Here is a 22,834-nt window from a genome sequence, read left to right on the forward strand (position 1 = left end):
TTGAAATACACACTTCATTTGAAATACACACTTCCCTGACCTTTCCCCTTGAAAAAAAAAAAAAAAAAAAAAAGGAAAGTTAAAAAATCCAGGTGAAAAATCAAGCTTGAGTGTGGCTTGGTGAACTCTAAACTTGGCGGGGTTTGGAATTTCTCTGAGGTAATTTTTGTTTTTTCCACTTGTTTTCCTAGGATGCTGTGACGTCAAAACCAGTCATCCAGTTTCAAGGAAGCCAAGGGGTAAGTTTGTCCCTGGAAAATTCTTTTCCATGCCGTGGGATTGGGGAATTTGGGCTGCTCCAGCTCAAGGATTGCTGAGATGGAGCTCCAGGTGTGCTCCAGGAAGGTGTTTGCTCATGGCCCCTCTCTCTCTGTAAAAAACTTTTTCCCTCCTCTTTGTTTCCTAACCTTGCTAAATCCATGGTACATTCAGATTTATGGATTGGGTGGGACAGCAGGGATAAAGGAAAGGGAGCAGAAATCCACGGAATCCTCACCTGCAGCCCAGGAAAACCCCGTGCTGAACTCGCTGCAGGAATTTTGGGGGTCCCAATTCCTGCCAGCAGCAGAGCTTGAAGGCTGAGAGTCCTGGAGGTTTATTTGATGGAACTGCAGTGCTGGGAGTACCAGGAGTTGTTTTAGATTTAGGAGTTTTACTTCCCCAACTGTGTTCCAGTGACAGAACTCTGGGGTATTTTTAGCCCCTGAGCCAGTCTGTCATGCCCAGTTGCTGACAACGCTGAGATTTACGTGGTGGTGTTTCTGGTAAAGCAATGCAGCCCTTCAGTGAACTTGAAAAATGTCATTTTGATACCTTTTATTGCTAAAAAAGCCCGTGTTTAACTTCAGTCTCTGCATAAAGAAGGGGAATTGGATTTTTTTAATTTTTTTTTTTCAAGAATCTGAATTCAGCTGTAACTTTTGGTTATTTTTTATGCACTGGCACATTCAAAAAGGCTTGGGCTGAGTGGACATTAAACCCAGCACATTGTCCTTGCCCACATCCTACTTTGTGATATTATTCTCACTACGAGTCCATAGAAAATGTGGCAGGAAAGACATGATTGTTATTGTAAGTTTAGAAGAAAAATACAAACCTCCATGTGCTGGGAAATAAAGAAAGGAGCAATTTCCAGGTTTTTTACTTTGTTTAGGCTGAAACTTCCCTGAAAGCTCAGCATGAAAGTTGAGATCAAAATCTGCCATGAGCTTGGGCAGAGTCAGGAGAGGAGGAGGAGGAGGAGGATGAAGGGTGGGTGATGTGTCCTTATTTGATGAGCTTTGCTCATGGAATAAAGAAGCCAAAAGCCCTGGCAATGCTTTCCTTTCCCTTTGGAAGCAGGACCTACACCTGACTTTTCCTGTGAAGCTGTTTAAGTTTTGGAAATGCCTCCTCTGAATGTTTTTCCTTGAAGGAAATGCAACAAAAGGGATGAAAACAGCTTAAACTGCTCCTCTGCCCTGAACCTTTGCTGGTGCTGGGTTCCACATGGATCTGATATGGACAAATATTAATTTCTGAGGCTAATTAAAAATATTTTCAAATGCTGCAGCTGCTTCTGGAAATTAAAACCACTATAATATAATTCTTTAAAAATACAAAAATAGAGGAGTGAATTCTGTTTGAGCCCTGGAGTGCCAAGGATGAGTTGTGGGTGGAGGAGCTGCCTGGCACCTGCAGTGTCACTGCCTGGGGAAGGAGGGGACCCAGGAGGGCTGGGCTGGGCTGGGGCCAGATGTGGCAGCCAGGGCTGACCTCTGCCTGCTCCTCAGTTCATGGCACTGACGAGGAAGGGCCAAAGGTAGAGCCTTGAAGGGAGCGCAGAAAGAGCTCTTTGTCCCTTTATTATTATTATTTTTCCTGGGTATGACAGGGAGCTGGCAGCTGGGGAACCATCTGCCTTTAAGGGTGGGACTCTGCCTGTCAGGATTCTCCTGCTTTTCAGGGAGCTGAGGCTCGAAATGCTTTCGAGGGATCCTCCATCAGTTGGGCTGGAGAGATAATTCCAGGAATCTCCCAGGCTCTCACATCCAGAGGATGCCATTAAAACATATTTTACCTTTAAACATTAAAACCTATTTTACTTTTCAACATTAAAACCTATTTTACCTTTAAACATTAAAACCTATTTTACTTTTCAACATTAAAACCTATTTTACTTTTCAACATTAAAACCTATTTTACTTTTTAAATTATTTCTTCCACTCTTCCTCATTTCCCCAGTTTGCTGCCTTCCTGTTTTGCTTCCCAAAGAAAAAAAGCAGCTGTGGGGAATCCCATGAAGTTTTTGGGTGGGAGGGTTGTGCACAGCACAAGTGTCAGTGTGATTTAAGGCAGTGAGGTTTTAATAGTGGGAATTTTCTGTGCAAGTCTTCCTCTCCAGAGGGAAAAGCTTCACTTGATGATTTAGGGAGGCAGGACATAAAATAAGAATTTAAACAAACTGCTGCTTCTTGAATTTAATTCTCTAGAAGCCTTTAAATTGCTGTGTCCATGTGTTCTCACCTATTCCAGTGTTACTCTAAAAGCTGTCAAGAATACTTTCAGTTTCTAATACACAGAAAAAGAAACTTCCATGTTTGAGACACTAATTAACCAGGGAAGGGAATTGTTGGAATAAAACCCGGGGTCAGCAAGGTGGCAGCAGAAAGGAGGAAGTCAGTGGTTGTAAAAATAAAATATAAAAATAAAACAGCTGTTCCAGTGACAAGGGACAAAACCTCTCCTGCCTGGACCCTGCTCTGGATCCAATCTCACAGGAGCTGATAAAAACTTTTGGAATTCTGCTTTGAGGTGTTTCTCTGTCGTGATGCTGCTCTTTTTAATGGCTTTTATTCTGTGTGATAACCAGAATTTCAGTTGTAATGACCAGGTTGTCTTTACCAGAGTGTTCCTCTAAAGTGGGACCATGGATATTCCTTAGGAGCAGCACCTGGCTGTCACTTTTTCCTCATGGATTTTCTTGGATAGTTTCATAAGTTTTGATGGAGTTTTGAGCATTTTGCTCGTTTCAGTGTGCACATAAATTAGAATTTAAGAGCTGGGCTACCACAGCATTAGAAATTGTGTGCAGAACTGTGCTAGAATTACTGAAAATGCTTCTATTTTGGTGAAAGGACATGCAGAATCATTAGGCTGGCTGAAATCTGCAGGTGCTTGTGGGGCGGTGAGAGCAGGGGCAGAATTGAACTGAGGGGGAAAAATATTCAGGTGCCAAACCCACGTGTGTGTGCAGCGTTTTTAGAATGACTGTTGGGAGCAAAGCACCTCTGCTCTGTGATTGGGAAATGCAGCAATTCCCCTGCTGCTTGGGATGAGGTTTTGGTATTAAACAGAGGGAGGTGAAATCTCAGTTCAGAGCGAGCTGTCCACGGATGAACGTTACTTGAAAGAAGAAAACAGAAGTTACATCTGTACCAGGCTATTTTTAAGTGTCTCTGGTTACTGGTGCAGTACCCAGCACCAAAATTAGGGCTCCCTCAAAGCAGTCACCATGCTGATTTGGTGGCTTGAGAAACCTTCTGTTTTCAGCTAAAAATAATTCCTAGATAACGGCCGGCTTGCACATGAGACACTTTTCAGTACTAAAGTGACTCTGCCTCATTTTACAGCCTCTGGAAACGCTGCAAAAACCCTACAGAAACCCAAACCTGGGGCTTTTGGAGCAGCTGTTTTTTTTCCAGTGGGTAAAGCAGGAGCGAGGAGAAAGTTCTTTGGTGTGTGGGGATGTGATTTGGTGACACCCTGCAGGTTTTATTTTCCAGGCTCAGGCGCAGCGCAGCTCAATCCCCCTGTTGGGTTTTCCTCCTCTTCCCTTCCCATTCCCAGCAAATTTCCAGCTGTAAAATCCCCCCAAGTCTGCTGCTTACATAACTCTGCCTTTCTGGCTCTTCTGGTAAAGCAGAAGGGAATTTTCTTCCCCCTGCCTGGGTGGGGGCAGAGGATGCCAGGAAAGATTAAAAGGGCTCAAGGGCTGCGGCACACGTTTGGCAGGGGAGATAAACGAGGCTGCTCAGGGAGGGTCCAGCAGCACCCAAAAATCTGCTCCCAGCATTTCCAGCCCTGGATCCTGGGCATAACTTGTCCTGCTGTGTAAAGCAAGGCACAAGTCTGGGTTTTTGGAAGAAGGGAGCTCTGTTTGAGGGCAGGGGAGCGCCGTGCACGGGCTCGGCCCGAGGACGTGCTGTGGTTTAGCAGAGGGACACAGATCCCTGGGTTTTCCAGGCTGCTGGAGATGTCTGAGGGCTGGAGGAAACCACCCAAAACCCCTCCTGGCCCAGCACAGTCATGTGTGGATGCCACGGGCTACCTTGCTGGGAGTGCGTGTTCTCTGCGTAGATGTGGCAATCTGGGTAAATATAAACCCGTGTGGTAAAGCCTGGCCTAAAATAGGCTGGGGCTGGTGTTCCTTCTGGCTCAGCTTCTGGGAGCCATCTTAATTATCAAATATTGATGTGCTAGTAGAGCTCAGATGCTGACATTTATGTTGGATCCTGAATGCAGAGGGGAGACAGTTTTCCCTATTGGAAAATGAATGGCTGTGGTGGAGGGGGGTGAAAAAAACAATGCAGGATGGCTGTGGAGTTGTCTGTGGAGCACACTTAATGCTTGATTAAATATTTAATTTAGCAGCAGCGTCACACTCTACTGTGAGCCATGAAATCTTGTTATGGAATTATAATTTCTTAAAAAAGAATAAGCATGCTACCTAGTGACCTGGCTTGTGCTATGTTTAGTGCTGGATCAGTAATTCTAAAGAAACGAGCCTCGAGTGTTTTACATTGAATATAAACAGTGGGAGCCAGTCTGTTTTGAGGCTGAATCAATAGAACTGGGTCAGATTCCTAGAGCAGGGTGGCTGTGGGCTCTGTTTGAGGCAGCTCTGTTCTCTCACAGCCACATCCATCCTCAGCTGCTCTTTCCCTCAGTCCCCTTTCCCTTCCCCTGCACACAGCGCAGATAACTGGGATTCTTCTGGCAGCCTCTGTGTGCAGTAACCCAGGTGCTTTCCTTGTTGCAAAACGCCTCAGAGCAGCCTGGCTGCAGGAGACCTGAGCTCTCCTGAGCCTGGGGTGACCCGAGTGACCAATGCTCTCCCTCCTCCTCCTCCTCCTCCTCCTCCTCCTCCTCTCCGAGCAGCACATCGCCATCCCGAGGCCCGATCGACCGGCGGAAGTGAGGACCTTCACCTTTTATCTCTCCAATATTGGCAAGGACAGCCCCCAGGGGAGCTTTGACTGCATCCAGCAGTATGTGTCCAGGTGAGTGGGCATCCAAGGAAAACCCAGCCTTTTTTTTTTGGTCGTTTTTATTTTTTTTTTACCCTCTCTTCTGGAGCATCTTTTCCCTAACAAAGCTTAATGCACGTTCTTCCTTTTTGGAGTCTTTCTGATCTGTTTTGATGTGGTTTTTTTGGGAAGCATCTAGTTCCCTCTCAGGTGCTCTATGTGCCCCCCACTGTTATTCAGCTAACACCCCCCAGTGCCAGCCTGGTGTCCCTTTGCAGTGTCAGGAGTACCTTTTCCATTGCGTTTCTCTTGCAGCAATGGCAATATCCACTTGGATTGCCTGGGAAGCATACAGGATAAAATCACCGTGTGTGCTACTGATGATTCCTACCAGAAGGCGAGGCAGAGCATGGCCCAGGCAGAGGAGGAGACTCGCAGCCGGAGCGCCATAGTCATTAAACCTGGGGGGAGATATGTAGGTAAGCAGCCACTCCTTCTGGGGCTCTGCACTCCAGCTGGGACTCAGCAGGCTCTGGAGGCAAATCCTGATCTTGTTGGCTTGGTTGTGGCCGTCTGAAAAGTTCCTGGAAGTGCTTTGTGGGTGATTTAGGGGGCTGCTCTCCTTGTGTTGCGTTGCCTTCACTCCCATTGTCACCCCAAGGAGCTGTGGCTGCCCTGGAGGCGTCCGAGGTCAGGCTGGAGCAGCCCAAAGGTGTCCCTGCCCTGGCAGGGGGTGGCACTGGGTGATTTTAAGGTGGCACCCAGCCAGCAGCGCTGAGGGCTGTCCATGTGCAGAGCTCTGGCCTTGGGTCACGTCTGTCACATGGGCCCTGCTGAGCCCTCCCCGTGTCCCTGCTCCGGGCCAGCTCAGCCGAAAGTGCCACCCCCGTGGTGTCACAGCTGTGCCCCATGGCAGGGAGGACACAGGCAGCAGTGCCCTCTGTGACAAACACAGAGCAGCACTAGAGCAGCCTGGCACAGCCCTTCCCACCGTGACAGCAGCAGGAAAGCCTTGGCAGAGGAAATAAAACCATGGCAAATGACACAGGGAGCCTGCAGAGACCCAGGGCTCAGGGCCCTGCTTAAGCTCAGCTCACAGACTCTGGGCACAAACAGTAACCAGAATGCAGTTTCACTATATTTTTTTTTTTTTTTTTTCCTGAGGCAGCTGCTTTTCCTGCAGCCCATGTGATCTGCAGCCAGTCTCTTCTCAGAGGGATCTGTGATGAGGAGGATTGAGTTGCAAAATGTAGAACTGACCCAGGCTCATTGTCACAGCAGCCAAGTGCTCAAAGCTGAGAAAGGAGATAGTAATCAGGAAGGAAATGCATTGATTTCCCGTAGGCCAGAAGATTATTTTGTTTAGCTCCTCTTTGAGAACATTACAGTAAGTGCCTGAAGTTAAAGCTTCTGAGGGAGAAGATTCTCAATTTGCTTCCTGGAAAGATGGAGCAAAACTTTTTAAAATTAAAAATCCTCCTGGCTAAAACCTTTCATTAGCCCGAAATGGAGACAGAGCTGTGTGGAGGCAGCAGGGGCAGAGCTCACAGGGCTCCTAGATAAGATGTCAGTCAGTGTTTGAGGAGGAGAGCTCTGCTCCAAGAAGGAAGGGCTTGGAAGGACAGTCCTGGTGTGGGATCTGGAGTGCCAGCAGCATCAGCTGATTGCTGCAGGCTGGGCTGAGGGACAGGGCTGCTGCCTCTCACATTTCCAGGAGAACACGGAGCTCAGCACTCGAGTGCCTGTGGAGTCCTTCCAGGCGGCTCAGATGTGGAAAAATTTATAGGAAATGTTGAAATTGGAGAGCAGCAGGCCTTACAGATGTGAGCTGACACTTGAATAAATAGATATGTAAATAGAGAGCTGCAGGTAAAGCTGCAGGGGATGTGTGCTTGCAGCCACACTAAATATGTGTGCATGCAGCCATAGACACGCACGTGTATAAATATTTGAAAATCCTTTGTGTCCTGGCTTAACTTGGTTTTTTCTTTTCCTATCACTGCACATTTTGGCTCCAGCCTTTAAATGGAAACCTCCCAACGTGATGTTTTTACTGTTCATGACCTGGCAAGAGTTAAGGCAGTTCTAGAAAGCTGACGAATCTTCTCTCGTCCCATTTCTGGAAACAAAATCCAGTTGACCTCAGGATTGTGGGATGTTTAACGTGCGCATTGGTGTTGTTCCCCCTCTCACCTCCCCTCAGCCCTGCTGAGGATGGGTCGTGCTTCCTCTCCCAGCACTGTGGTGTAGAATAAAAAGCCAGGAAATGGGGCCTGGGTTACGCAATGTGCAGCTCAGTAAAACAAACAGTGCAGACAATCCCCAGTATCTTCAGATGACTCAGTTGCAAACGTTGCTTCCTAGCAATGGAGCAGTGCCCTGCTGGAATAAACCTCCCAAACACTTGCAGTAAATGCTGGATGTTGTTTGTCCTGGTGAAGGTCACTTTCTCCAGCCCAATGATTATTGATTGGATCTCCAGGTTTCTAGAGCTTGGAACCCACACGTTTTGGTTTCAGCTTTGCTTGGTTTGCCTTTGGTAGCAGGAACCTGCTCCTGTATTTGAAAGAGTCCCCATCCTTTGATTTGTGTGGTGTGAGGGGTCTGTCTCCCAGTAGGAATGGGAAAAATGAATTGTTGGGTCATGCTGTCAGCAGCCAAGAACCAGAGTGGGGATGGAGCTGAGCTGCACTCCTGAGGCAGCTTTGTGTTGTCGCTGGTGTGCAGTGGAGAAGGGGTTATTCCATCAGCACCCTCATGAATAGGCTGATGGCCCAGTGTCAGCCCCATTCATGGGGCCGTGTTCGGAGGGGGAAGGGAGGTGACCCAGCCCCATAAAGTTCCTATTGTTCTAAAAGCAGAAACATCTGCTGGAGGAGCGTTTTTGCTGAGCTCAGCAGCGGGGAGCCGCTCGTTGACCAGTTCTGGTCTTTCCACTCCGTATTTCCCACTCTTCCACACAATAATGCAGAATTTTCCTCTCGTAGGGAGGGCAGAAATAGTTCGATTAACCGTGGGGGATACGTGCACTTGGGATAAATGAAAAGCTGGCAAACAAAGGGAGCTTTATGTGAGCTGGTGGCCAATAATGCTCAGGTTTCCAGAGCTCGGTGTTGCTGTTTACTCGTTCCAAGCTTGTCATGACCCATAAAGCTCACGGGACGCTCGCTCCGCCGGCGCGTCGGGACCGAGGGGGTGCGTGCTGCTGCTGCTGTTTGTCCTTCCCTGTCACCTCGTGCCACCTCCCAGGGCTGTGACGGACTCCGGGTCGGTGGTGACAGCCCACTGGCCTGTGCGAGGCGACTGCTGCACTTCACTATTCTCATCTCATTTTAGGCAAAAAGGTTCAGGTGCGTAAACCTGCACCAGGAGCTTCCGATGCTGTTCCCTCCAGGAAGCGCCCAACGCCAGTCAACCTTGCCAGTGCAATAAAGAGAGGCAATAGTGCCATTTCCCAGAGACCCTTCAAAGATAGGGTTGTGCACTTACTGGCACTAAAGCCTTATAAGAAACCTGAACTTATTCTCAGATTGCAGAAGGATGGACTTTCTCAGCAGGACAAGGATTTGCTGGATAACCTTCTGCAACAGGTTTGTACTCTGATGAAGGCAACGATTTAGGTAAAGGGAAAAAAAAAATAAATGTCTTGTCAGCCCCCCCTCCCTCCCCTGGCAGTGGAAGCTGTTATCTCCAGGCTGCAGCTGAATGTGACTCTGAAGGCTGTGGGGGACACAGTTCTCAGCTCCCAGGGCTGGTGCAGAGATAGCAGGAGCCTCCCCTGGCTACGCCTCGGGTTAGGGGGGTACAGCCAAGCTGGATGGTCTTGGCTCACCAGATCAGTCCCTTTCAGAGGGACACTTCTGCTTGGTCATGGGGAGGATTCTCTTAACAGAGGATCTACAAATTATTTGATTATAACCTCTAAATCTCTATTTTATCCTCATGGACGTAAAGGAGCCGCACTCTGTATTGGTCCAGGTTTTGTATATGAAGGAAAAGATGTCCCCAGTTTTTTTGTACTCCTCAGAGCCCTTCCTGCTTGGAAGTGCCAGTGGTCAGGTGTGAAGATCATGCAGCTCCTTGCCAAGCAGATTCTTTGTGTGTCAAGTGTGAAAGCTGTCTCCAAGCTGAATCAGTTCCTAGCACTTTGAGTCACATTAAAGGTGCCATTTTAGACCTCACAGTAAACACCTTCATTGCTTTATTAAACACATCATTGCTATTTATTTAAATGCTGCAGCTGCCTTCTTCTGGACTGGAATCAATTCTAGAAAAAACTCCTTATTTTTGTTCTTTTTTACTCCTTTCCATAAAGAGTGAGACAGGAGTTCACTTTGCCCAAGGGCACAGGGCAGGTCGTATTAAAAACAGAGTCACAGCTGGCACAACTCGTTCCTTCCTTAGACTTTAATCCCAGAGCCCTCAATTTCCCAGCAGCTTTTTGCAGCACTTTTCCCAATCCTCTCGCTGAGTTTCAGAGCAGAGGGCTCCGTTTCTGCTGATGGTTTCTGACGGAGGCTGTGCCCCGGCCCTGGCGGGCGAGCGGCGCGTGCGGGGCCACCTCGCTCAGGCTGCTTTGGCTGTGAACGTGCAGCTCGTAAAGTTAATCCCTGTCAGCCCTCCCGGGGCTCCCATCCACGGGCAGACACAGATAAGCTAAAAATTACAGGCTGTGTTAAAGCTACACAGCTAAATCTGTCTAGGTGTGGGTTTCATTGTGCTCTTGCATCTCTCTCTCTCTCTCTCTCGCAGGACTCCGTGTTCCTGGCGGCCTTTTTGCCTCATTTTGCAAGGTTTCTATTTTTGGGAGGGTTGGGGTGGAGCTTGCAGAGTCCCACACGAGCAAAACAAGGAGGTAGCAGCTCTCAGCCTCTGTGCACAGAAAAATCCAAGTTGTTCTTCCCAGGCTCCAGGAGCAGGCAGGAAACAGAGAAATTCTGGGACAGTTGTTGCTTTTGGGGTTTTTTTTGTGAAGGAGAACCTGGGTTGGCTTTTGTCTCCTGGGTGTGTTTACAGGGATACCTCGATGTAAAACAGCTCAAATTCTTGTTGTATTTTGGCTCAGGATTTTGGAAAGCTGACAGGACTGAAAGGAAAAACAAAGTGTTTGTCATGTAAACTGATAACTGGGCTTTCTATTTTTTGCTTATCAGGAGAGTTTGCCGTGCTGGTTGTGCAGCCTTTTGCTCTGAAATGCCTGGATTTTTAATATTTTTACATTAGGTTGTAGCCTCCCTAAAGCAAAAGCAGGGCAATCAGCAGCATCTTCAGTTCATTCAAGACTTCCCACTCCTTTGCTTGTTTTTGAGGCATTTTCCTGCTGTGTGGATAATAGAAATCCCTGAGCACAGCCACGTCCTGAATGGAGAACAGTAATCCCTAAACAGATGCACAAGATCCCCGAGCACTGAATAAAAGCATTTTCCACTTTCAAGGGTAGCAGTCCCTGAGCTGAGGGGCTCCAGCAGGGAATTTGGGCTGCAGCTGCTGCTTTGCCTGGCTGTGGGCAGAGCATTTGGCACCTGGGCCTCCTTATCCCCCTTCACAAACACATTGAAGGCTTTATTTCCATTTGGAACTTGCCGTGCTCTGCAGGCTGAGGCTGCCCAGAGGAGCTGCCCCATCCCTGGGAGTGTGCAAGGGCAGCTTGGAGCAATCTGGGATAATGGGAGCTGTCCCTGCCCTTGGAATCTGATGGAACCAGGCCATTCCATGGATCACCCAGAGAGCTCTCACTCTCTGTGAAAGCCTCACTGGGGCTCTTTGCTTTGTTCCAACTCTGGATTTTCAGGCGTTTACCAGCAGCAAGAAGTTAAATTTTCAGTCAGGCTGTGGAAAGACTGATCCAAGTGGGATAACTCTTTCCCAAGCTGTTTCCATTCTAGTCCAGCTCTGCCCATTCCAGCAGCTTCTCCTCTCTGTGCAGGCACCACGCAGGGCTTGTGGGGAAGCTGCACGGGGTAGGGTTGGATAAAACATCATGGGTGTGCTGAGCTCCCTGCAGTGCTCTGCTGGCTTCAAGCTGCAAATCCCAGGTTCTGTTCTTGCCCTGGAGAAGCTCTCCATGAAATCCAGGTGGTGCCAGGGCATTCTCTCACAGCTCCCTGAGAAAGCAGCTCTCTGTGGCCTGCTCTGTTGGCTCCTCAGTGAGAAATTATCTCCTGGCAATTGTTGACCAAGTTATGGCCCCCAGAGTTCCTCTTTGGCCATAAACTGCCCCATTTTGGCTGTGGGACAGGTGTGATAAGTGAACTGCCTGTTCCCATTAAGGCTTTATTTCCAGGTGTTTCCATCAAGTGGTGTTGTGCTGGTCCAGGCTCCCCAAGCTGAACAATCTCTTTGAGATATGACTTATTTCCCACTCAACTGGATGTGCTTTAGAAACTCATTATGAATTATTGCAGTGACAAGGCGAAAGGAAAGGCACACTTTGAATAAGTAATCTTAATAATAAGGAAATGAAATATTAAAGTCTCTCCTTGTTCTCTGACATTACTAACAGCTGCTAAGTCTGCTCAGATTTTGCCTTCATCTTAGCTCTTGTTTGGTCGAGGAAGTGAGAAAATGAAACCCTAGTGATGCTTTTCCAAATTCATTCTGTTCCAGGTGGCAAATCTGAGTGCCAAGGACAGCACTTTCACACTGAAAGATTGTGTATACAAAGAAGTGCAGAAGGACTGGCCTGGCTACTCAGAAGGAGATCAGCAATTGTTGAAGAGGATCCTCGTTAGGTAATTAATGATCCATTTTCTTCTCTGTGATGTCATCCAGGGAAGGTTCTGTAAGTCAGGGTGACCAGGGGCTGTCAGCTGAGTGTGTGACTTCCTTTGGCATCATTTCAAACTGTCCATCACCCAGGGGCTGTAGGAGTGGACTGAAGTTGAATATCCAAGTGGATCCACTCTCCACATCCTCCTGGGCTGTCTTTAAATCCTTAGAGGCAAAGCTGGGGGGAACCTGCCAGGGAGCAGAGCTGGTGCAGTTGATGCTGCTGGTCTAAAGGCCTGGGAGATGAGGGGATCAAATGTCTCCAGCTCAGCTCTGCTTTGAAACTCTCCTTCCTTTTTCCCACATCTTCCTGTGCAGGCTCAAGTGTTTCATCCTAAATCTGAGATTGGGCTGAAATCGCGGATGTGTGGAAGAGCAAGAGGTTGTTCTGTAGGGACAAATCCCTTTAAAATGCTCCTGCTTGTCCTGCTTGGAGTGTGATCTCTGTTCCCATGTTCCCTCCTGGAACAGCCCTGAACTGACTCAGTTCATCCTTATTGCTGACATTTTTTTCCCTCTAGAGATATTTTCCTTAGGTGAAGCCTCCAAGCTTGAAAGCTTCTGCCTGGCAGGGAAAGAAATCTCCCAGTTTTACACAGAATTCTGCTCTCAGTGTTGATATTTTTCAGTGCCTCGGTTCAGATTTTGTCATGCAGGCAGAGCTTTTACTTGTGCTTTATTTTATTGCACTTTTGGTTAAGCTGAAGCACAGCAAGCTCTGTTTGAGCACTTCCCATGATTTAAAAGCACAATTGACTTGGAGATGAGACTTTTTAAACCAACAGAAAACTTGCACTCCAAGTGCTTTAGTGTGCTCAAGGAAAATCAAAACTCATTTAAATGGCCTTGATGTGAAATAATAATTAAAAGGAAAAATACAACTGCCATGCAATCTTTATGGCTTTCAAAAAAAAAAAATTACCCAAAGTGAATTTTTCCCTGTAGAAAAGCCATGTTTACTGCTTTGTCTAGAATTGTGGCATTCACTTGGGCTGGGGTCTAAAAATAGACCTTGGAAAGGATGTATTCAACTGTACAAACAAAGCCCTGCTCAGGCAGTGCAGGTAATGAGGCTCCAAAATGGGAATAAACCACGTTGGGTTGAAGGCAGGAGCAGAACAGAAAAAGGGCACAGGAGGCAGCAGGGTTTGCATCACCCACCCCGGGTTCAGGCCCTCCCAGCGGCCACTCCGTGCTCAGGAGCTGCAGTAATTAACACATCTGCAGTAATTAACGCATCTGCCGACACCCAGGCTGGCTCTAACTAAGCTTGGGTTAAACCAGCTCCTTTTCTCCTCCTTTTTTGATGTTTTCCATCCCTCTGGGGACCCCGGGCTGTGGGAGGTGTCCCAGCCTGGGTCTGGGTGAGCTTCCAGCTCCTTGCACCCCAAACCATTCCAGGACTGCCTGGAATCTTTCCTCTGCTGAGCCCAGTGCTTTCATGACCCCTTAAATCCATAATTAACAATGAGAAGATGTGACAGGCTTGCTCAACCAGCCCCCAAAAGCCACTTGGACTGGGTTATTTGGGCAGTGTCAGTGTCCCCGTGTTCACAGTCCCCAGGTCCTTTCCTTGAGCTGATCTGTGGCTGCTGAGGTTGTTTTACATGAAATTAAAGCCAGGCCAGTGGTGACACTGCAGATGTCTGAATATTGCTACAGCACAGCCCAAGGTTCAAGCTCAGGTTAAAAGCCAGATCTCGTCAAGTGCTGGGTGTTACCTCTGAGATAAATCTTCCCAATGTTTGAAGGATATGAGTGAGCTTTAATGCTGATTCCAGTTTCTTGGGAGAATTTAGAAGTGGGGTTATTCAGGCTCCACAGCTCCTGACAAACTGACTGCAGAGCTGCTTTATTAAAACCTTTAACCCCGAATTCTATTTTATTTTTCAGTTTGTCAGCTGCAACTTGATGCAAGAGTGGGTTTTTGGGTTTTTTTGGGTTTTTTTTTTTGGAATGATTAATTGAGGGGCAGTCTGGTGTCAGAATTGTTGGTCAAAGCTGGTGGGCTGGGAAAATACTCTGAGATCTGCAGAGGAGCAGAGCCCCAGCCTGGAGGGGAATTCGAGGGATTCTAATTGTACTTCTTGTTGCTACAAAAGGTTTTTTGTTTTTTGTTTGTCCAATACCACAAATACAGCCCAGAGTAACTCTTGTTTTGCATGATGCAACTTAAAAGTATTATTGGGAAGCCCAAAATGTAAATCCTGGTGGACCAATAATACCTCAGCAGTTCCTGTTATAATGCTGCTTTTCCTGGACCCAGAGGAGCTCGCTGCTGAAAGGGCTCCTGTTGCCATAAAATGTTGTTTTAATGATGCTAATGAGTGGGAGAGTTTATTCCTCAACATCTGAGGTTGAGTTTCAGCCCCTCTTCAGTGAGCTTTGCTTTCTGGGTTGTCTCCGAAAGCAAACACTCAGCAGAAATTTGTTTAATTAATGTCTCCCTGAGCTGTATTTCAATCAGCAGGAATAATATCTGATATCCTTTACACCTTCAAAGTCAGTGCCACTTTCACTGGTCTCCATGTGAATTATGTTTCTGAGGCTGGAATTAATTTGTTTTAATTCTTACGTCACCGGTTCAAGAGAAAAAAAGGTAAAATTGTCAAAAAAAGGAGTTCCAAATTCAACAGGGAATCCTTTCACGTGTCCAAGAGGTCCAAGGTGTCCCTTCCATTGCCAAAGAGCCACAAAAATCATGGGAAGGCAAGAAGGGGAAGAGGAATTCCAGTTTGTCATGGATATTTTCCTGTAGTAATTTCTCCTTGCCGGAGTTTGTCAGGGAGCAGGGCCTGAAGAAGCCCCTTTGTCCCAGCAGAGCCCCAGGTGTGCAGCAGTGCCAGCTGTGCCTGGCAGGGCCGTGAGCAGCCCTGGTTGTGTTTTGCAGGAAGCTGTGCCAGCCCCAGAACAGCGGCGCTTTCCAGGCAGAAGCTCCTTCCCTGAGCCCTCCAAAGGACACCCTCAGCTCCAGCTCTCCCCCCCAGGTGGGTGATCCCCCCCTGCCCCTGGCTGCTGGCTCCGGGCTGAGCTGTGCCTGTCTGCACCCTGGAATCACCTGCTGCTGGGCCAGGAGGTCCTTGGGGTTTTATTTCTCTTTTATTAACTTGGAGTCTCACTCTGGCTTTGCTCAGCATCTGTTTCTCCTCTGGACGTGGCTCAGCCAGGGCCTGTGGGGAGGATCTCTGACAGTGGAGGCTCAGGTTTGGTTTTAAGGGCTAAATTCCTTTAGCAGTGCCTCCATCCCTGCTGCAGTTCCTGGGAGAAGGAGCTTGTGTTTTCCTCATTACTAATAATTGAGTGGAACGAAGCTGTAATAAGCAGCTCCCAAACATGGCTGAGTTATTAAAACCCTTGACCTTTTGCAGCCTAATTGCTGTGACAGATCAGGGGCAGGTTGGGCTGCTCCTGCCTCAGAGATGCCAGAGCAGGGAGCTGTGAAAAGAACACTTTGCCTGCTTTTTCCATGACCATAAACCACACAGGAGCCACCTTTGACGTGTGGCTCGTCCCCGCTGCTCCCAGGATCTCCCAGCACAGGCATTGTGAAATGTTCTGCCTTCCCTGCTCCCAGTGTGGGTCAGCCCAGACAAGTTGAGCATTTATTCTTCTCCTGCCAATGGAATGTGTAATGCCTGCTTGTCTGGACAGACGCAGCGAGGATTAGTGGCAGGGAATATTAACAGGTAAAGAAATTATGTGCGCTCTGGCGCTGAGAGAGAGGCAATTCTCTGGTTGAGAACAAGGACTGTGTAACTTGTTTGCCAGGTAGCTGATTCCAAATCCTCTCCTGCTCTGCTGTGGGCATGTTCCTGGTGAATGAAGAATGATCACCTTCAAGTTAGCTCACAAAGATCCCGGTCTTGGGTCGTATTCCAAGGTTGAAAAATCATCCTGTTTCTCTGGCTGTCCACATTTTAAAGATCCAGAGGTGTTTAGGGTGAGGTTTTGATCTCAGAATGACCCAGCTGAAACCCTGGGTGGTTGGTTGTGTTGGATTTGGGAAAGGCTGGTGAAACAGGGACAATCCAGTGTGGAATAGAAATGTTTCCAGCATGGTTCTGTCGTGTCAGACAGCAAACCACAGCACTGTGAGCTGTCACTTTTTTAATAGTCTCTGGCTGTAGTTTCTATTTAGAGAAATGGTTTGTAATGGGTGCAGTGCCAGCAGAGGATTGGGATTTGGTAGGCTGGAATGCAGAATATTTTGGGAAGGTTCAGCTGTGGAATGAAGGTGAAGAAGATTGGTCTGGTAATTCTAGAAAAGGGATGTATAGAACCCTCCTAACCAGAGAGATGAGTTTGGAGAAGCTGCCATTGGCTGTTTTTAGAGAAGAGGCTGTAAAATCTGGCAGATTTGTGAGCTGTGTCACCTGTTGGGAGCCCTGCAGATGGAGATGTCCCCTCCTGGGGGAGGTGGTGTTGCCAAGCCGGTCGGACGTGCTGTCCTTGCCCCTTGAGCTCAGTGGCAGAACCAGCAGCTCCTCCTTAATTACCCTGACAGCTGGAAAGAATCCCTGGCACTGAGCAGTGTCCTCAAGACCCCTGAGTTCGCAAAGAGAGAGAAAAACCCAGGTGAAAAAGAGGGAATTAGGGGCTGCTCCAGCCACCCTGCAGCTGCATCTCAGCCGTGGAACAACATTTCCATTCGCAAACGCGTCGCCATCCTGCCTGAGACAGAAAGAAAATAATGGATTATCCAGAAGAAATACCCAGAGCTATCGCTTGTTTTCCTCTGGGCACAGAATAATCTTTGGCTCAGAGCTGGTGCAGCCCCAGCTGCCAGGTGGGCACACAGTGAGGGCTGGCTGAGGTGCCTTTGGCTGGGCTCAGCCTGATGGATGGCTGCTTCCATGGAGCAGCTTTGCCAGGCTGGAGGCAGCTGGGAGCCACTTCCTTCTCTAGCCTTGCTCAGAAAAGGGTTCTCAGGTCACGTTGGCCCCTGTGACGTGGCTTTCTAGATGTCCCCTTCTGCCTGAGGTTCTGAGAACCCAGCGCTCAGCACTTCCTCCCCTCTTCCGGGCACTGCCTCGCTCTTGACGAGAGGAAGGGCTGAAGCTTTTGGCCACAGAGCTGGGAATGAAATGCAGAACTGCTGATCCCTCCCTGCTCCAGAGGGCTGAGCACGTTTTCCCTTCCCTTTGGAACTTTGGGGTGCTCAGGACAGATGTGTTTATCCCGGGATTGTTTGGGTTGGAAGGGAGCTTAAGGATCCTCCAGTGCCACCCCTGCCGTGGGCAGGGACACCTTCCACTGTCCCAGGGTGCCCCAAGCCCTGTCCAGCCTGGCCCTGGACACTTCCAGGGATATTCCCACTCTCCAATTGGCTGGGACAGGGGGAGGGTTTGGGTTCCAAAGGGCTGGGTGTGAAAGGAGCTGCAGTGAGAGCGGGCTGGGGCCGTGTGTGGATAATAGGGGAGGCCAGGAACTGCTGCTGGGATCCTCTGAGCTGTCCCACCAAACCGTGGGCTCTGGGAAGCAGCTCGGGATGGATCAGCTGCTTTTCCCGGGGATGTTCCCTTCTCCCCTGTATTGCACCACCACCTAGTGGCAACACCCAGCTCCACTGCTGCGCCTTCAACGCCATTTAATTCTCTTTTTTTCCCCTCCCCGCTCTCCCTAACAGAAACGACCCTTACCTGTGGAGTTCATCGACCCCCTGGCCAACAAAAAGCCCAGGATCTCCCATTTGGCTCACAGAACTCAACCCACTCTCAACGGGAAGCTGAATTCCTCCAACGGGAAGGACAGCCTGGCCCCCCCTGCCCCTGCCCTGCCCCCGGAGCCCGTGAGCTCCAGCTCCTCCCTCCCGGCCCTGGAGCTGCCCAGGCCCCACGATCCCCTCTCGGATGTCAGCAACGACCTGACTCACAACGGCAGAGACTGTGAGAGCAGCACGGAGCCTCCCGAGAGACTGAGTCACCCCCTGCCCACAGACTGTGCCCAGAGCAGCAAACACAACTGCGGCTCCTACGTCAAATCCAAGAAAAAATCCAAAAAGCACAAAGACAAGGAGAAGGACAGGAAGGAGAAGAAGAGCGAGGAGAAGTGCAAAGAGGAGAAGCAGAACTGTGAAGTAATAAAAAATGCTGATTTAGTTAGTGTTGCCCAGGAGCAGGTCCCAGGTGAGTGGGGGCCCGGAGGTGCTTTGGCGTGGGCTGGGTGTGGTGCCAGGATTCCCTGCAGGAATGGGCACATCCTGGGCCACCCCAGCTGCTCTGGGGACCCAAATGCCAGCGCTGTCCTCCCTCCAAATCACCAGAGGTGCTTCCTCTCCACACACAGGCTATCAGGTTTTTCCTGTTTAACCTTCCGTGCTGTTTGGAGCTGCCTCAGAGTGTGTCATGTTTCTCCTGGTTAAATTAAAAGCTGGGGTAATCTGTGGGGATGAAAGGCTGGGAGCAGTGGGAAGAGCAGTGCAGCGCTTGTGTTGGCTCCTGTGATGACTGTTGTTTGGGTTTTTAATGAAAAGTTACTCACAAAAGCTTTTAAAAAATTGGCTACAAAAGAAACGATAGATAAACCTGGTGATAAATGCTGCTAGAGCAGTGGAGAACCAGCTCTTCCAGGCTGGAGGAGCTTCCTCACATCCCACTGGGGCTGGGGATTTATTTGTCCAAGGGCTGACACAGCAGTGAATCTCCACTGAGGTGGGGTGAAGGCATTTTCCATCGAGCCACTGTTCCAAAGTCAGCTCCGTGCATTCTCAGAGCAGAGAATATTTCTTGGCTGATCCCATCCATTCCTCTTCCTGCTGTTTCCATGTTTTCTGCTGTTTGTTGCAGCTCCCCAGAGCACTGGGACTTTCCCTGCAGCCTCTGGGGATATCTGTTAAATTCCTTTGTGCATTTTCCTTCACCCTGTTACTATTTTCTACATTCCCCTTCCTCCTTGGTGCATGTAAATCCTCCAGTTTTGGCTCCCAAAGGACAATTTTTTGAAATGGAAACTCCTTTACTGGATTCCTGGAAAGGGGGAGCTTCTCAGGGTGTTGGGATTGAGCTGGTCCCTTCCCTTCCCCACGGGCTTTACAGCAGTGACAAAATTCATTTTGGTGGCTCAGCTAAGGACAGTCCATGGGGCTGATGGGTGTGTGGCACTGCAGAACTGAGAGTTCTTCTACTTTTGTGTCAATCACAGGGGGGTTTTTTTCTGTGAATTTTGTGTTTCTTCCACGTTGTTTCTCTTCCCCATGAGCCTCTGGAGAGACACTCACACGTTCTCTCTTTTTGTCTTATAAATACCCAAATTCCTGGGAAGCTGCTGAGCCTCCTCCACCACCTTTTCTGCTTCTCTTTGCTGTTTAATTCCCGGATTTTTGTTAATTACTGGGAGCTGGGGTTTGTTCCTGCTGCTGTTCTGAGGTAACGAACGCGAGCTGGGCTGGGAGCAGTCACAAACAGGATGTGGTCAGTGCTGCTTGGATCCTGGACAGCCAGGGCTGGGATGTTTTCCTTCTGTGGGTAGCACCAGCCTCGTCCTGCTCCCTCCCCACATTCCCCCTGGAGCTCTAGGGAGGCAGAGAATCACAAAAGGTTTGGCTTGGAAGGACCTTAAAGCTCTTCTGCTTCCACCACCTGCCGTGGGCAGGGACACCTCAGAGTTTCTCCCAGGAATTTTGTTCCAGAGGCTCTGGAGGGGCCTTTGGGGTCCTTTCAGTCAGTAGGTGGCACTCACAGGCAGAACAAACCTCCTGTGTGCCTGCTCTGCATCTTCCAGGCTGTGGTCAGGAAAGGGGGGAAAGCAGGAGGAGCTGCAGCAGGAGTTTGGGATTGGGATGGATTCAGGAACCCTGGCTCTGTGCCATCCTCCCATCCTGCTCAGGAAAGCTTTTCCCTGGAAATCCAGAGGAAATTCAGGGTACTGCTGACTCAGGTTGTGCAGCTGGGTGTGCTGAGGCTTTGGAATGTAACACACAATTTGTGGAAAATGTCCCTTTCCAAGGGTGGATCCAGCTGCTTTCCCCCTCCCATTTATCCTGCGCTGCTTGGTGGATGTGCAGGGTGAGTCTGCTTTAGGTTTATTCTGTTCTCCCTTCAGTTTCTGAGCATTCTTTAATGCCTGGGTTTGTGTTGGGAGCTGCATTCCCTAAAATCCTCTCTGTGGTGCCCTGCTCTGGGATATTAATTCAGGAATCTCACCCTGGAGAGGCCCAGAGGAGTCTCTCGAGTGTGGAAGCAGCAGAGCAGAAGTTTCACCTTGCCCAGCTCAGCTCTGTGGGCTCAGGGCTGTGTTTTCCTCCTTCCCAGTGCTGCTCTCAGTGTTATCCCACTCCAGGCACTGTTTATCCACCGGTTAAATTCAGATTTTTTTGCTGCTCGGTGCACAGGCTGATGTTGGTGTTGTTTTGCTGACAGACAAATACTGGAGGAGCCTTGAACTTTCAGCCACCTTGTTGTGGCTCCTCTGCCTCTGTCAGTTCCAAGCAAAACAGAAATCCTTTAGAATTCCATAAACTGTGTGTTTCAGGCAAGTTTTACGAGTTAGGAGCTGAATTGCAAAGAGCTTTGAAGTTTCAGAACATCTATAAACAAATCTTTATTTTTTCAGGTTTAAATGGAACATGCAATAATTCTAGTGTACCAACATCAACTTCAGACATGCCAGATTATTTATTGTAAGTATGTTTATCAGTTGCTTCATCACTCTGGGGTCATGTTCCAAGCTAAGAAATCACAACGTGCTGGGGATTTTTGTTGGACTTTTTGTGTTATTTGATAGAACTTTGTTAGGTGGGTGTAAGGGAAAGAGTAAACCCAGCTCTGCAGATTAATAGTTGAGGCTAAACTTGATATCAAAGCTGGTTTTTACCTCCTTGAGGAGTTCAGGGTTATCTCCTATAAATTGTTCAAGCACTTCAAGAAACATTTCATACCTTAGAGGGGTTTGTAAGGATTAAACATCTCCACGTTCCAGCTGGAAACTTGGGATAATCTGCTGGGGAAGGCAGGGCAAGGAAGGATTGGGGCTGCTTTGTTAATTCTTGCCCTCCTCAGAGCCAAGATCATCTCCATAAAGCAGTGAAATATTCCTTCCTAGGAGGCTCTAACCCCTGGGTTAGGATCTGAGCTGTTTCTTGACTCTTTAATCAGATCCCCCCGAGGTTAATTCAACAAGCAAAGCCCAAAATTCCCTGTGAAGGGAGCCCAGAATCTGCATCAACCCAAACCTGTTCTAAACAAAGCTTTGGGGTGAGGGCAGAACTTATGGCTGGGGGGGAAAATTCTCTGTGCATGTCCCAGCCTTGGGGGGAAATTCTCTGTGCATGTCCCAGCCTTGGGGGTTGTTGCCATCAGAGCTGGTTTGGCTGTGCTGGGATTGCTGGGAGGGAAGGGATGGAGGAGGAGGAGGAGGAGGAAGCTCTAGGGCAGATAAAGGCTTCTGCTGTGGTTGTGCTGGATCAGCCATACAAACAACCCCTTCAAGGTGACGTTTTTAGGGTTATTCCAAAGAATTCGTGTGGCTGGGGGGAAAAATTCTGGGTTTTTTCTCTCACCCACGTGCTGATCCCTCCCAAAATGGGATCTTGCAGCTCCTTGGGCTCTCCCCAGAGAAACTGGGAGAGGTTTCTGAGCTCTGGGAGCTCTGTGGTCTCACCCAGGATGATCTGACTGGTTTGTGCCCAGCTCCTCAGATTCTAAGACCTGTCAGTGCTGTTTGATGCTCTTTATCCTGTGTGGGTGGTTCTTTATCCCACCCCTGGCAAGGACTCTGTTCTAGAAGCTTAGAGCACGTAAAAAGTTAAAGCACTGAAAGTTTCCCCTTAATCTGAGGCCTAAATCAGCTTTTCCATGTTCAGGCACCACACTGGCCCTGCTGCAGGGAGGCAAATTAGAGCCATCACCTACCAAAAGATGAGTTTTACCTTCAGAGAGGACTGTGAAAATCAGCTTTAATGGCTTTTTGTTGAGCAAAATACCTTCCAAAAGGCCCCCAAAGGCACATCAGTTCAACCTGAGCTCGGGACACGTCAAGTGTCTCTAGAAGGTGCTGGAAATAGAGTTGCTGGTGGAAAAAAAGTACGGACTAAAGCTCCTCACCGTGGTTTCTTGTCATGCTCTTGCCACATAATCGCCCTGCCAGCGTTTTGCAACGATGGCTCAATGCTTTTTGTGTTCCTTTAAAGACTCTCAGCACTGGAAGCATCATATTCCTGCTGTTCCAATGCCTGGCACAGATGCAGAACTCCATGTTCTGCGGGCCAGCAGGAGTCAGAGGAGCTGTACAGCACTATCTGAGTGTCCTCCTCCACCCCCAGCTGCTCCAGGCTTGGCTCTACCTGCCCATTCCACCCTATCTGGCAGAGATAGGGAGTTTTGGGAGCAAACATTGTTTGTTTTACAGGAGGTCAAGGCAACAATCCCTGGTGGTTGCCTCCATAATTTGCTACTTTAATGCAAGTCAGGAGAGGAAACGGCCTCAGGCTGCACCAGGGGAGGTTGGGATGGGACATGAGGGAGAATTTCTTCACTGGGACAGGGAATCACCATCCCTGGAGGGATTTGGGGATGTGGTTTAGTGGTGGCAGTGCTGGGATTTGATCTTGGAGGGGTTTCCAGCTTTAACCCCAGAATGGTTTGGTCTGGAATGAGCTGAAGCCCATCCAGTCCCACCCTGCCATGGGCAGAGACACCTTCCACCATGCCAGGGTGCTCCAGACGCTTCCAGGGATGAGACAACCACAGCTTCTCTGGGAATCCCATCCCAGACCCTTCACAGTGAAGAATTCCTTCCCAAAACCCCATTTAGATGCTCCTGTGATCCTCAGTTATCCACAATTCTGTTTCCAGGCTCATCCCCCTGTGCTCAGCACTGCCACAACCCAGAGAGAATCCCTA

The 22,834-nt window shown here is 48.8% G+C and overlaps 1 protein-coding gene across 1 annotated transcript in view; it reads left to right on the forward strand.

The window, feature by feature from the left end:
* The window catches only part of ELL (elongation factor for RNA polymerase II), a 49,337-nt gene that overhangs the window by 23,558 nt on the left and 2,945 nt on the right, over positions 1-22,834 (forward strand). The window contains exons 2-9 of the mRNA XM_054650050.2: positions 192-239; positions 5,140-5,261; positions 5,544-5,707; positions 8,565-8,818; positions 11,835-11,959; positions 14,887-14,983; positions 17,623-18,121; positions 20,547-20,613. Of these exons, the coding sequence (XP_054506025.1) occupies positions 192-239; positions 5,140-5,261; positions 5,544-5,707; positions 8,565-8,818; positions 11,835-11,959; positions 14,887-14,983; positions 17,623-18,121; positions 20,547-20,613 (1,376 nt within the window). The remainder of the gene's footprint in view (positions 1-191; positions 240-5,139; positions 5,262-5,543; positions 5,708-8,564; positions 8,819-11,834; positions 11,960-14,886; positions 14,984-17,622; positions 18,122-20,546; positions 20,614-22,834) is intronic.

The sequence above is a fragment of the Agelaius phoeniceus genome, chromosome 29, assembly GCF_051311805.1.
Source record: "Agelaius phoeniceus isolate bAgePho1 chromosome 29, bAgePho1.hap1, whole genome shotgun sequence".
Classification (NCBI taxonomy): domain Eukaryota; kingdom Metazoa; phylum Chordata; class Aves; order Passeriformes; family Icteridae; genus Agelaius; species Agelaius phoeniceus.